Below are 14936 nucleotides of genomic sequence, written 5' to 3' on the forward strand. Positions count from 1 at the left end.
GGTTATTGAAGGCTTAGTTCACCTCAAAATAAACTTCTGACCTCATTTACTCGTCCTTATGTCATTTCAAACCTATACGTGTAACTATATGTTTCTGTAACTGGCCATTTTTACAATATTTCAAGTCATATTTATAAGCCCTCCTGTTTATTTTCCCCCCAATTTCTGTTTAAAGAGAGAGCAGATTTTTTTAAACACATTTCTAAACAAGATAGTTTTAATAACGGATTTACTTTATCTTTGCAATGATGACAGTACATAATATTTTACTAGATATTTGTCGAGACACTTCTATACAGCTTAAAGTGACATTAAAAGGCTTAACTAGGTTAATTAGGTTAACTAGGCAGGTTAGAGTAAATAGGCAAGTTATTGCATAACGATGGTTTGTTTTGGAGACTATGGAAAAAATATATATCTTAAAGGGGCTATTAATTTTGACCTTAAAATGGTGTTAAAAAATTAAAAACTGCTTTTATTCTAGCCGAAATAAAACAAAAAAGACTTTCTCCAGGAGAAAAAATATTATCAGACATACTGTGAAAATTTCCTTGATCTGTTTAACATAATTTGGGAAATATTTAAAAAGAAAAAAAAATCAAAGGGGGGCTAATAATTCTGATTGCAACTGTATATATTTTCTCCAATTTCTGTTTAACGAAAAGAAGCTTTTTAATACATTTCTAAACATTTTTTTAAACAGTTTTATTAACTGATTTCTGTTCTCTTTGCCATGATGACAGTACATAATGTTTTACTGGATATTATTTAAGATACTAGTATTAAGGCTTGACTAGATTAATTAGGTAAGTTGGGGTAATTAGGCAAATCATTGTATAGCAGTGGTTTGTTCTGTAGACAATCAAAAAATATAGCTTAAGGGGGCTTATAATATTGACCTTACATGAATATGAAAAAAATTAACAACTGCTTTCATTCATTCATTCATTCTTTCATTCATTTTCTTATCGGCTTAGTCCCTCAACTGCTTTTATTCTAACCTAAATAAAACAAATAAGACTTTCTCCAGAAGAAAAAAATATTATAGGAAATACTGTGAAAAATTCCTTGCTCTGTCAAACAATATTTGGGAAATATTTGAAAACGAACAAAAAAAATTGACATGATGGTTAATATTTTCGACTTCAGCTGTGTGTTGCCTATATGACATATTTTATACATATGAAATCTAAATATGAACTCGTATGCCATGTATGTAATTTGCATATATTGCCAGATATCAGATTTCTATGTGGGGTCATGCACAAGAACATACTGTACTGTTATTATTATGCATACATATTTTCATTCATTCATTCATTCATTCATTCATTCATTCATTTTCTTGTCGGCTTAGTCCCTTTATTAATCCGGGGTCGCCACAGTGGAATGAACCGCCAACTTATCCAGCAAGTTTTTACGCAGCGGATGCCCTTCCAGCCGCAACCCATCTCTGGGAAACATCCGACACACATTCACACACACACTCATACACTACGGACAATTTAGCCTACCCAATTCACCTGTGCTGCATGTCTTTGGACTGTGGGGGATACCGGAGCTCCTATAGGAAACCCACTCGAACGCAGAGAGCACATGCAAACTACCCATATAAACGCTAACTGAGCCGAAGCTCGAACCAGCGACCCAGCTGTGAGGCAACAGCACTACCTACTGTGCCACTGCTTCGCCCTGCACAAATTTTATCAAGAATTAATGTTCTTCGTCCTCTTTCTCTTCTTTTTATTTTCACCTTATTTCTATTTTATTATTTTCATTATGAAGTGTGTGTCGTTAGATTTGTTACTAACTAGTGAGTGTTGATTGAGCTCTGCATGTGAGTTAATTCTATTATGTGTTTGTTTTTCACGTGAGTGAGAACGTAGTTAAATCTGTGCAAAATAAAAGGGCATTTTTGTGTAGAGTTTTGTTAAGAAAATTGGAACTTGTGTGAAAACTTGTGTTTAGAGTCTTCACATAGTATTTATATTCGTGTTATGAAAAATCATTTTGCTTTGGAACATAAGGGTGAGTAAATGAAGGCAAAATTTTATTTCTGGGGAGAACTTATCTATGAAAGTGTCAAGATTCCTTGACACTTTTCACTTTCTCAGGACAGCACTTACTTGAGGGCGTTCTGAGTGTCCTGCTTTAGTTCACTGAAGAATCCCATCTTAAACTGGTGCCTCACAAACAGCAACTACAATTTAAAGAGATATGAAGGTGAACGTTTAGTTTTTTTCATATTTAACATGATATTATATTCATTACAGACACCGACTACGTTGTTTCAGAAATAATTATTATAATTGTGAGGTAATTTTGAAAGATTTTCTTATTAGTCCCAAGTCAAATATTCTTTTTAAAATAAAATTTTTTAAAATCATTGATCGTTAATCACTTTAGTTTGTTTTTTCACCATTTAATATTTATGAAAGCTATACGTCTAATAAGAAGTTGAGTATTGTATTTCAGAAATAATTAGATTAATTGTGAGGAGACTTTGACAGACGTTCCTATTAAAAAGCTTACAAAATCACTCTGGACCCCTCACACCCAGCACACTTCCTGTTTGAACTCTTACCGTCTAGTCAGCGCTACAGAGCACCAAGCACAAAAACAGCCAGACGCAGGAATAGTTTCTTTCCTCAGATCATCTACCTCATGAATGGTTTCATATTCCCCTACTGTGCAATAAACGTGCAATACTTTCTCAAATGCACTTGTACACAGCACCTTATAACTTGAATATTTTTAACAAATCTGTCTCTTATGTGTATGTGTGTATGTGTGTATGTATGTATGTATGTATATATATATATATATATATATATATATATATATATATATAGTTATGAGAAAACATGACAAGTATTAGACAGATTTGTTAAAAATATAATTTATATATATATATATATATATATATATATATATATATATATATATATATATATATATATATATATATATATCTCCTTTTAATGAACTTTTTTTTTTTTAAATCACTGATTGTTAATTTGTTTAGTTTAGTCACATTTTATTGGGCTCAAATGATTATTCCTGTTTTAATCGTGCTGTATCACAATTAAACTGATAATCACAATTTAGCTTAAGAATAAAGGCAATTATGGTTAAAATTGTAAAAAATAAACCAAAGTAAACACAAATTAAGAGAATGCCAAATCATACACCTAGCATCCATTTACTCGATTCATTATATTACCATGTAAATAGCACATCTTCAAAAAAAAAAAAAAAAGAAAGAAAACTTCAGAAGCTACTTTAAAAAGCTAAATGTAGAAAGATTTTTAATAATATGACATTTTTTTCCCCAACACAAGGTTTAAACTAATTTGACTACTAAAATTAAAAGACTTTTCCAGGACATTCAAGTAATTTTTAATCACCTAATGCTTCATGTTATGTCAACATTTATGTGGTGAATAGTATTAGTTTACATTTCTTTTTATATCTATGTAAAATTTATTTAGATGCTAACATAGCACTAATAATGTGAGAGAAGAATTTAATACAACTAACCTATCTTCAATTTCAAGCATACTAATTTCCATGACTTTTCCAAAACTTGTTCTGTTTTTCCTGGAAAATGCCATGTCAAAATTCCATGATTTTTCCAGGTTTTCCATGACCGTATGAACCCAGTCAATAATAGCCCATGTTGTAATAGTCTTAAAACTTGTTTGCCACAGTTATAACACTAGTGTCTGAATTCTAATATCCAAACACTTGCACTAAGATGGAAAGACAATTACTGTATGTAGGAATTTAGGGATTTTATAATTGTAGCTCTAGAAATGATTCCTGGTTACCTGGTGTGTAGTTTTGTTGAGAAACTCCTTGTGGGATTTCACTCTTCGGATCTCATTATAATAGTAGGTTTGAGCATGTTCGTAGAATGCATTCTCCAGCCTGCAGGAAGGTAAAACACAACAACAACAACAAAAAACTGTAAGGTGTGAAGATGCAATCGAGTTGCCTCATTCTGTCGTGGAATCTAGACCAGTGGTTCTATACCACTAGGGGGACTCAATTACACATTTGAAAAATTATATACACTGTGCACAATTAATAGGCAAGTTGCATTCTTGAGGATTAATTTTGTTATTGTACAACTATAGTGCTCTTGGTCAATCCAAAATGTTAAGAAACCCTCAAACCTGAACATTTAAGTAGTAAAAGTGAAGTTTTGGCTTTCTTAAGAGAACATCTACATGTACACCATAATTAGGCAACTACTAGTGTGCAGAATTATGCAAACAAAGATTTTCCCATATCACTTGTTTATTTTCACCTGTTAAGGAATTCAATCCCAACCCTGATCAAACACACCTGAACCAATTAATAGTACCTAAAGCAGCACTTGATAATTACAAACAGGTGTGTTTGGTCAGGGTTGCAACTAAAATCTGCAGGAAGGTAGCTCTCCAGAAACAGGGTTGGTGACCCCTGCACTAGAGGGACTATGTCTCCCGGCTGGCCTGGGAACGCCTCGGGATCCTGCCAGAGTAGCTGGAGGAAGTGGCTGGTTAGAGGAAGTCTGGAGTTAACTCCTAAAACTACTGCCCCCGCGACCCGGCCTGGGAGAAGCAGGTAAAAATGATGATGATGATGTTTCTTATTTTATTTGTTCCCTTAACTATTGCCATTTTAGTTTATTTGACCTATAGGACAACCAAAATTTGTTGTCCAAGTACATATATTTGTCCTTGATACAAATTAACCCTTGGTGTAATGTTTAAATTGACTACCCAAACGTTACTTTGGTGGCTGTTTTTGCCCCATTGACTTCCATTATAAATACATTTTTTGATTGCAAAGTCATGACACCATATAATCATGCATTCTTGATTGTTGCTGGTTTTCCCTGTTGTGAACCGCAATGACCAACACACCACTACATAAATATTTTGTGTTGTTTGATGCATTTAAAAAAGGAGTTTTGATGACCCATTCTAAAAAGTGTCTAACCTGATGATGTATCCCACCAGGTGGTCAGTGTGGGGCAGAACAAACAGGGATTTTCCAGACAGATCACAGGCTCCACACAGAGCAGAAGCCCTTTCAGACGCCACCAGATCTTCACCTGTTACACAGACACATATTCACTCAAAAACATCTAGACTGAAGTACTAAAAGCAAGCATTTCAGTTTTGCGTTACCTGGTGGGAGAGGGGTTTTCTTCTGAATCAGAACAACAGCGACCTTTGTGTTCCTTCCTTGTAAACTTGTTCTGTGAAAGCATTTTTGGTAACACTTTAAGTCACAATTAACGCTACTTACTACTTTTGCTATTACCTGCCTATTATTAAGATATTATCAGTTAATTAGAAGCTATAAAGTATGATGCTACTCTACGTCCCTAATCCTACCCAATATCTAAACCCAACTACTAACTATCTATTAATAAGCAGTTAATTAGTAGTTTATTGAGCTAATAGTCTTGATTAATGCCTTGTTAGTAGCGTGAATTGTAACAAGTCAAGTCAAGTCTAGCTTTATTCTTGTTTTGCTACATGTGTGGACATAAAGTGGAATGAAACGTCTTGTCTTGCAGGACCACGGTGCAACATTTGGATTTTAATTACTGGATTTAAGAGCTATCGGTGGGTCTTACAGGTGGTTTGTCAAGCCCACTTACTTGTGTGAAGCACAACCCTTTTACTAACACTATAAAAAACTCTACTAGTGGACATTTTTTGTTTAGTAAATCTTTGAAGATTCAAAACCATAGATTTTATGAATCACACGAGACCTACAGCTACATCTTTGATGGTCTTAGATAAATTAAATTAGCTAAAACGTTTAATTTTTTGGATTGAAATCTCCCTTTAAAAGGCTATTTCACTCCAAATCTACCAGAAACTGAATGACAGAAAGACCATCATAATCCTTTTATGAATCCATACTAGTGTTGGGCGATATATGAATCGCCTTTATCGGCCTCGTGAGATCGGCGAAACATGATACTATCGCATAGGGGGGCGGCATGTTATGTTCCTTTTTTTTTTTACTCTATTTTTTTTTTTTACCTTTTCTAAACATATTTAATAACTTATCGATTCTTTTTTTTTTTTTTTTACTTGTTTTAAATAATCAACTTTATTTGCATTTTGTTTTATCTTTGAAAAGAATTTAAACCAAATCAAATCACACTCTTCCTGCTGAATAGACTCTGAGACCAAAATTATTTTAAACAAGACTTAAAGCAACAGTGCGGCGCAGGACAGGATTTGATGGTGTCTTCAGGTCCATGCCTTTATCCGCGGGACTGCCACAAAATTGATATAATATAAATGGATGAAAGCAAATGAAATTATATTTATCTATGCATGAAAGAAATGCAGGGCTCTTTCAGAAAGGAGTCGGACAGAGGACTCGCCGACTGTTTCTATGCAAAGAAAACGTTTTCTCCACGTTTATGTTCAGGTGAGCATGGCTCGGCTTCAAGTTAGATCATCATCACAAAAGTAGTCATCAACAGTGTCACATTTATATTTGCTAAAATATAACAATGTTGCGCTTAGGATATGTGTTTATTGTTTTCTGATAAGAGAAATTGTTTCATTTTAGACACAGGCTATTGCCACGGCTCTATTATTGAATATTTGACTGTAGGGCTACATACAAAACCTTTAACTGAGCTCAGTAGAATGTTTTTTTGATAAATTATTAATAATCTTGATAAGTTATTAATAATCCTTGATAGCACCCTATCCTTTGATTCTCACATCAATAACATCACCTGTTCTGCTTACTTCCACCTACGCAAAATTAACCGTCTCCGCCCTTCTCTTACCCCTCATGCCACTGCTGTTCTCGATCATAGCCTTGTCACATCTCGTTTAGATTACTGCAACTCTCTTCTCTTTGGTCTCACTCATAAATCTCTCTGTAAGCTTCAGTTGGTCCAGAACTCAGCTGCCCGTATCATCACCAGAACCCCTTCTTCTCATCACATCACCCCTGTCCTGCAGCTTCATTGGTTACCTGTTCATTTTCGAATTGACTTTAAAATCTTGATGTTAACATTCAAAGCCTTCCAAAATCTCGCCCCTCCACATTTGTCTGCCCTCATCCACATTTCTGTTCCTTCTCGCACACTGTGATCTTCTTCCTCCCTCCACTTGTCTGTTCCCTCTTCTCGCCTTTAAACTATTGGCAACAGAGCATTTAGCCGCTCTGCTCCGCGGCTTTGGAACTCACTACCACCTGCCATCAGAAACATTAGCCCCTTTCACACAGTGATACCGGTAAATATCTGGAAAATTTCCGGAACGACTTTACCGGTATATTCAAAAAAGCGCTGTTCACACAGGCGAGGACGTTACGGAAATTTTCCGGAAAAGAGCATTCACACATCCATTCCAAAATACCGGTAAATTCTGACATCATTCACCCCAAATGAGCTTTTAACGGCTGCGCTTGTATTTGTAAACATTTGACTAAATTACAAACTCTGTGGATGATCAATATTGTGAACAACTTTCGCAGGATCACTTTCTCATGTCGAGATGTTCATAATATGTGCGAGTGCAGGCGCTCACAGGCTGTTTCACAGGCACACGCAAAGCTTGAAGGTAAACAAACAACGGCTTATCATAAGCATCTCATCGATGATTATTTACACAGTTGGCATAAAGAAGAACATATAAACGTGATCTGACTAACTTCTAGCAGCTAAATGTGTCTGGAAAATTATTCAAAGTTTTTTATTCTCACAAACCGCGCGGACGTAAATGCGTCTGACTGTTGTGATTGGCTAAAGCAGACGTCTCACGTCAGCACGTTCTAGACGTGCACGCGCTTATTACGGTAATCTTCCTTCTGCATTCACACAGCGCAGCATTCCGGCAAATTGCCGGTAATGTTACAACTTCTCTTTCCGGAAAATAGCCAGAACAAATTTACCGGTATTTTCAAAAAGGACCTGTTCACACATACAAGCTTTGAAAGGTCTGTATGTGTGAAAGGGGCTATTGACTCCCTTACACTGCTCAAATCAAGACTCAAAGCCCACTTATTTAAGATGGCTTTTAATACTTAATTTTATTTGCACTATTGCTGTGTATATGTTGTTTTATTGCTCTTGTTGATTGTACGGTGTCCTTGAGTTGCTAGAAAGGCGCCTTTAAATAAAATGTATTATTATTATTATCTGTTCAATAATTCATTAAAGCCAAAACAAATGGTAAAATGCAGGTTGTAATTGAATTTAATACAGGCTAGTTTAAATAATTAAATAAAATGTATTTTCTATATAAATAAATATAGGCCTAACATATTTTTAAATAAGATAAATAGGCTATTTTCTGAAAATTGTGCATGTCTGTGTTCATTGGTCTTCCAGTTAGGCACATCATACTATACATACCTCCCTATATATTATGAAACTGTCACTTTATCTTAATTATCATGCTTAAAAGCCTTTTTTCACTATATACTGTTCTTTATCTGCACAACTCTGGTTTGCACTCATTTGCCCTTAATGTCATTGCATTGTTTACAAATTTGTAGTCCTTATGTATATTTTTAGACCACATTTTATGTACAATTGTATATGCTGTAAATTTTATTTTACTTAAAACTCTACTTTTTATATTAATTTTATATGTTAGGCACCCAGGGTCTGAGAGTAATATAATTTCGATTTTCTTCATGTCCTGTACATGTGGCTGAGTTGACAATAAAGCTGACTTTGACTTTGACTTGATTATTTCATCGAATTACACACAAATAAGACACATGTATATTCCGTGTATTTGGAGAAGCAGTCAGTCCATGCACTAAAAAAATAGGCTATAAGCCACCTTAAAACTTAAACAGGCTATTAATAATGGATATAAATGAAAGATAAATAACTTTTTTGAGAAAGCTAGAGGGAATTTTGTGGGAGTGCTGTTATAAAGGAGTTTAAAAAGACCAACGATTGTGTATTATCGCAACACCTTTTATTCAAGACCATTTAAGCTGGTTTCAAGTCTGGTTAATACAGTACTTCTGCGTCAAGTAATCGGCGTGACCCACGGCGCATGCAACGCGCGGCTGTGCATTCATACTTCTGCATGCTGTTTCTGTTGCTCTGCAATAACACTTCTAAACCGCTAGTTGGCAGTGAGGTGTTTTTGTTTCTCTGTATCGAGTTTCTTTGCTGATGTTTTGTTTTTTCTGAAGGCTTCCTTAAATGAACAAGTGACTCAAACTTGCTCGTTTTGAGGCAGGAACCGGCAGACATGCAACAACATTAACCATGAGGTAAACACAAAACTTTTCATCTGGAGCTCCTTTACGGGACTCCACACTTGTAAACAATCGCTCCATCAGGCTCGCAAGGCTCTCAGTCCCGCCCACACTCGTCAGCGCTACCAAACCGACCAATCACAGAGCTTGCGCTACGCGTCGTTGAGTTACATTTTTTGAGAGGTGCGCTTCAGCGACGGCCACAGCGAGGACTATGCGTCCACGCATAGGCTGCGCCGTAGCATACGCGTGCGCTTAACGCAGAAGTATAAATGAGCCTTCAGTTCTTTCATTTTCTTTTTCAGTTATTTTATTTTTACAAATAATTTTATTCACCTTGTTTGTTAATTAAATCCAGTTTTTTATTTAGCCTATTATGTTTATGCAACAAAGTTGCTAATTAATTTACTCTGCTGAGAGAGAAAGAGAGATAGAGCATGCACAAGAGAGCAATGTAAATAATTCATTTTTGTGTCGGTCATGTGATGTAGATGTGAACAACTGAAATTGTCAAATTATTTGTAATTCATTTATTGTTAGTTAGATTTTTTTCAGCTTAATCACTTTATTAATCTGGGGTCAACGCAGCAGAATGAACCGCCAACTTATCCAGCATACGTTTTACGCAGCGGATGCCCTTCCAGTTGCAAATTAATCACTGGGAAACACCCATACACTTCCATTCACACATATACACAACAGACAATTTAGCTTACCCAATTCACCTACAGCGCATGTCTTTGGACTTGTGGGGCAAACCAAAGCACCTGAAGGAAACCCACACGAACACGGGGAGAGCATGCAAACTCCACACAGAAATGCCAACTGACCCAGCCAAGGCTCGAACCAGCCGTCTTTTTGCTGTGAGACGTGAGCACTACCCATTGGCCACCGTGCTGCCCATTTATGATTAATGATGATGATGATGAAAAATATTAATTTTATTCAATAATGTATTTAAAACATGTATCAGGTCTACATTAACTCAAAACAAGCTAAATATCATCTTTAAAATCGTCATAGGTCTCAGCCCTTTGCCCATCGTCAATACATGATACTGTCATCTATCTAATCTACTCTACTCTAATCCATACCTGACAATCTCCACTTTGGTAGCACATTCAGACTGTTTCTCCTTCCACTGTGGATCATCCCAGTCCAGCTCATAAAACAGCACCACCAGAGCAGGCACCAGGTTGAGATGCTTGTTCATCCAGCCCGTCTTCAGAATCCCTTTAGGAATGTACCACTCATAGGATGTTCTCTGGTATGAAAAGAGTATGTTTGGGAAGACACCGAGTGAGTTTACGTGTACAAAATTCGAACTAAAACCAAAGAAACCAAAATTTTCTTTTATCTCACCTTGGTTCTGCACTTTGGATACTCATGGTCTCCTGGCAGAACTTTAAAAGAGATGGGCACTCTGTCCGCCCGCCGGTTGGCACAGAAGGCATCCCATATGGCTCTGTGGATGGCATTATAAACCACATCCAGGCCTGTCAGAGCCACAAAAGCCATGGGCCTGCAGCACAGCTCTGGAGGGAGATCCCATCGCGCTGGACTCATGATGCTGGAGAAAAGATCACCTGATCAACATAATATGAGTTAATATACACTGAACAGATACTTATCTGATTGATCTGAGTTATTTATTAGCAAATACTTATGATAAGCTGAACAAATAAAGACAATGAGCTTAGTTAGGGCTATGCAATATATAGTTTCAGCATTGATATCGCAATGTGAATTGTGGATGTGTACATCGCAGTAAGGGGAATGTCCAGCTGGAATTATACTGTAGTTGATCATGTACAATAATTTGTCCGTGCAAAGTTCAACCATACTGTTAAGACTTGTAACTATTAAGAATTTCAAGAGAGTGTAAAAGCACACAAGATTATTAGGTTTGTAGCTTTAACAAAACAAATATTTATATATGCAATGAAGATTATACAGTGATTATTTACATTTGATAATTTAAGTTTTGTCTGAACACTGTACGACTCCTCAGAAAAGCACTGTTTATTTCACTTGTATCTTTGCTATTGAGGTAAAGTTGTACTGTACTTTAGCAGTCATTGGTTGATTATATGTTTTCCTTATATTGAATTTACAAAAAATACTTTCTGAAATTATATTATTAAAGAGAATGTCTGAATGTGTGAATATAAAGCCAAATTTACTTTAATATCTTTGCTATGTTGTATTTATTTACGCTCAATTTCATTCATTCATTTTCTTTTCAGCTTAACGTAGTCGTAGACTAACCATGTTCTGTACACTTTCCAATCTAAATTTTGATTTATGTCTTTTGGACCAGTGGTTTTTGAGAAAAGAGGGGAAAAGTACCGCCTTTGCATGTGTATGAAAGATGATCGGTATTTACGGTGTTCCGTACACGATTAAAACAATGTTCCATACAGGGCGCATATCTTTATTTCACTGGCAAAAATGGGCATTGTTTGAAGTCTTATTAAAAACTTATGTCAGAATAAACTATTATTGTGTTTAACATTTAAATTTAACATCAAAATTTTAATTTTATGAAAGTTTGCAATTAAAGAACATTACAATTATTTATGTTTTAGATCATGCTTATTTTATTACAGTGTAACAATTTAAAATATTAAAAATATAAAATTTATGCAAGTTAACGCTAACTTAACTGACCTTTTATAAATATAAACATTGTCAATGCACAAAGATGATGGGTAAAAAGCTAGTCTCTCAGGCTCTCATTGGTGGAGAGTTGCGACGTGGTTAATCATAACTCACAGCTGATGTTTAAATATCCCCATTTCAAAGCATTTATTCAACAAAATATCATTTATTTAACAATTACCCTGCTGAAAATCCAGCTTAAATCAGCCTAAGCTGGTTGACTGGTTTTAGCTAGTCAACCAGCCTTGTTTTAGAAGGGTTTTGGCCATTTCAAGCCTGGTCTTAGCTGGTCAGGCTGGAAAATGGTTTGAACTGGATTTTTCACTATAGTAATAATATGATATTTATTAAAAATTACACTGTAATACTGTGTTATGCATAAATTCAATTCAAACACATGTTTTTCTTTCTCTAAATGTCTCCCCTCCTAAGCGGCACTCGCACCTTTAAGCTGCCCACTGTTCATTTTCAGGCGCATTAGGTGGACTAGCAAACTTACAGATTTTTTTTTCTGACAAATTTGTTAGAAGTCTAAGTTATGATCAGAAACGAAAGAGTGATACACAAAGATTCCACAGACATATAGCTTGTCTACGACTCGTAAGTGTTTATTCAGAGATTGGTGGTTATCTGTACAGAACATCATTGTGTATGGAATATAATTAGTTTATGTTAGTCTCTTAATTAATCTCGCCACCTCATAATTTCATATTATATGTTATTGTATGCAATCTCAAATGATTAATTCTTTCTAAAAAGAGCTGTTTAAGCTGTTGAAATTGTAAATATATGGCAAAGTATTTCCCAGGAAAAATATCGCGATGTTCGTATTAACAATATCGTGCAGCCCTACGTTACTTTCACAGATCCTATACTGGTGACTTGAACAACAGATAACTAAGGACATGAAGACAAATAAAACGCTGACACATGCCTATATAACTAATTTTCTTCTGATTTAAGATGTTAAGTTATATTTACGCTGTAAACTGTCAAAGATTAAACCCCAATGCCTCCTATTTGTTCAGTTGACACCCGTGACAGCTGATGCTATTCTGTGAATGCTAAAGCTAACAGCCATTTAAACTGGATTAAAAGGCGCAGCGCTGCCAGTTACAACGGGTAAACATTAGCTGTGTGATGGGAAGTATTTACCTTCAGGTTCATGCAATGTTTTGCTCGGTTCTCAGCAAGCTGGCCTACATTTATGCAGAGATCTTGTTCATAATTTAAAACCCCACCTTCATCATAACATATGACTGCTTCTTCTTTTCGAGTCGACGTACAAGAGCTGCAACTCTTTACTTCCATCTGCTGGAGTCTAATTGTATCTGTATCCACTGCGTCTGAGGCAGATGACAGGAAACAAATGATAAATAACTAATACTTGTGCTCTGCGACTGAGATGTCGGCGCTTCTTTTCTGAGATGACTTTGTCACAGGTGTGTCTTTAAAACAGTAACATCATTACAGTTTTTTTACGATTGAAATGTCATTGTTTACAAGTAGTAATGAATTTACTATAAATTATGCGTAAATTTAATTAAAAGCTATTGTAAAGTCATTTATAATTTTGCAATAGAATATTTTATATAAATGTATTATTTTTTAACTTTCTACAAAAAAAATAAATAAATAAATAAATTAAACAACGCAACTTTTTTTCAGTGGTAAAAGGATAGTTCACCCCAAAATGGATATTAACTTATTATTTAATCTCCCTCAATTGGTTTTAAACCTATATGACTCTGTTGAAAACAAAAACAAAAGTTAGAAACTGTTAAACATTGATGTCTAGGACATAAAATAAATAAATAAATAAATAAATAAATAAATAAATAAATAAATAAATAAATGGCACTTATTTATGGACTTAAAGGAGTGTTGACTTTTGAGGGATTGTTCTTTTGAATTTTAAAGTTTGTACAATTAACATTAGTTTAACTAGTTGAGATGTCAAAAGCTTTGCTTTGAATATTTTGATTTGCATACTGTATGCAAATATTTACAAATATGTGTAAATGAATTTCTTCACATATAAAAGATTAGTTTAAGGTTGTTCATTCAAATTTAATAGCTTGTACACAATTCAGTTTTTTTTGGTGAGCTAACTTAATTATTTTGTTCAAACAATCTAAATTTGTCAAAACAATTGAGTTAACTTCATTGATTTGTGTTAAGACAACATGAAGGAATTGTGTGAAACCCTACATTTTTTACTGTGTAGTTATTGAGTTAGTGTTTATAAGCTCACGGCTCTGATGGTAAAATCGTTCAATAGTATCTGAATGCAGCCTTTATGATGCAAGCTGAGATTGCATTTCTAGTGACATCACTGTGAGGGGTAGGGTTGGATGAGCTCATTTTAAAGCAATGCATGCAGCTCAGATCTCAAATCATGTGAAGTGTTTTTACTTGCTCACAGTGAGTAGCTGTAGATCCCAGTTGTCAAATTCAGTTCCTGGAGGGCTGCAGCTCTGCACAGTTTAGTTCCAACCCTAATTAAACCCACCTGATCAAACTAATTGAGTCCTTCAGGCTTGTTTGAAAGAAATCTATAGGTTAGAATGTTGGAGCTGGGTTTGAACTAAACTGTGCAGGGCTGTGGCTCTCCAGGAACTGAGTTTGACAGCCCTGCTGTAGAGAAATACATACCGTACATGAAATTTGTTTAAACAAAACGACAAACAGAAATTTAGAGGAAGCATTCATGTGACTTATTTAAAATTATAATATTTGATTAACATTTATCATATTATCAGTAATATATTTATTATCTAAAAATGTATTTAAAAATTAAGCTTGATAACTGAAATTAATTTTAAAAAGACATACAGACAAAAATTTTATTTGATATAAAATTTATTCAAATATTACAGATTACAGAATATAATTATGAAGATTTATGTATTACAAATTTAAAACTAGCTTTAGCACTGCATTATTCTAAAATACTATGACCAATACTACTACAAATATTAACAATTATTATTATTATTATTATTATTATTATTATT

The 14936-nt window shown here is 34.7% G+C and overlaps 1 protein-coding gene across 3 annotated transcripts in view; it reads right to left on the minus strand.

Annotated features, from left to right (window-relative positions):
* The window catches only part of trappc11 (trafficking protein particle complex subunit 11), a 54127-nt gene extending 40934 nt beyond the window's left edge, over positions 1-13193 (minus strand). Inside the window, exons 1-7 of one of the 3 annotated variants that reach the window (XM_005157122.5) lie at positions 13075-13193; positions 10621-10828; positions 10353-10522; positions 5181-5251; positions 4990-5104; positions 3831-3930; positions 2127-2200 (exon numbers count right to left, since the gene is read on the minus strand). In XM_005157122.5, the coding sequence (XP_005157179.1) occupies positions 2127-2200; positions 3831-3930; positions 4990-5104; positions 5181-5251; positions 10353-10522; positions 10621-10824 (734 nt within the window). In that variant the 5' untranslated portion in view covers positions 10825-10828; positions 13075-13193. 3 annotated transcript variants of the gene reach the window in all.
* Positions 13194-14936: the final 1743 nt, after the last annotated feature.

This window comes from Danio rerio, chromosome 14, assembly GCF_049306965.1.
Source record: "Danio rerio strain Tuebingen ecotype United States chromosome 14, GRCz12tu, whole genome shotgun sequence".
Classification (NCBI taxonomy): Eukaryota; Metazoa; Chordata; class Actinopteri; order Cypriniformes; family Danionidae; genus Danio; species Danio rerio.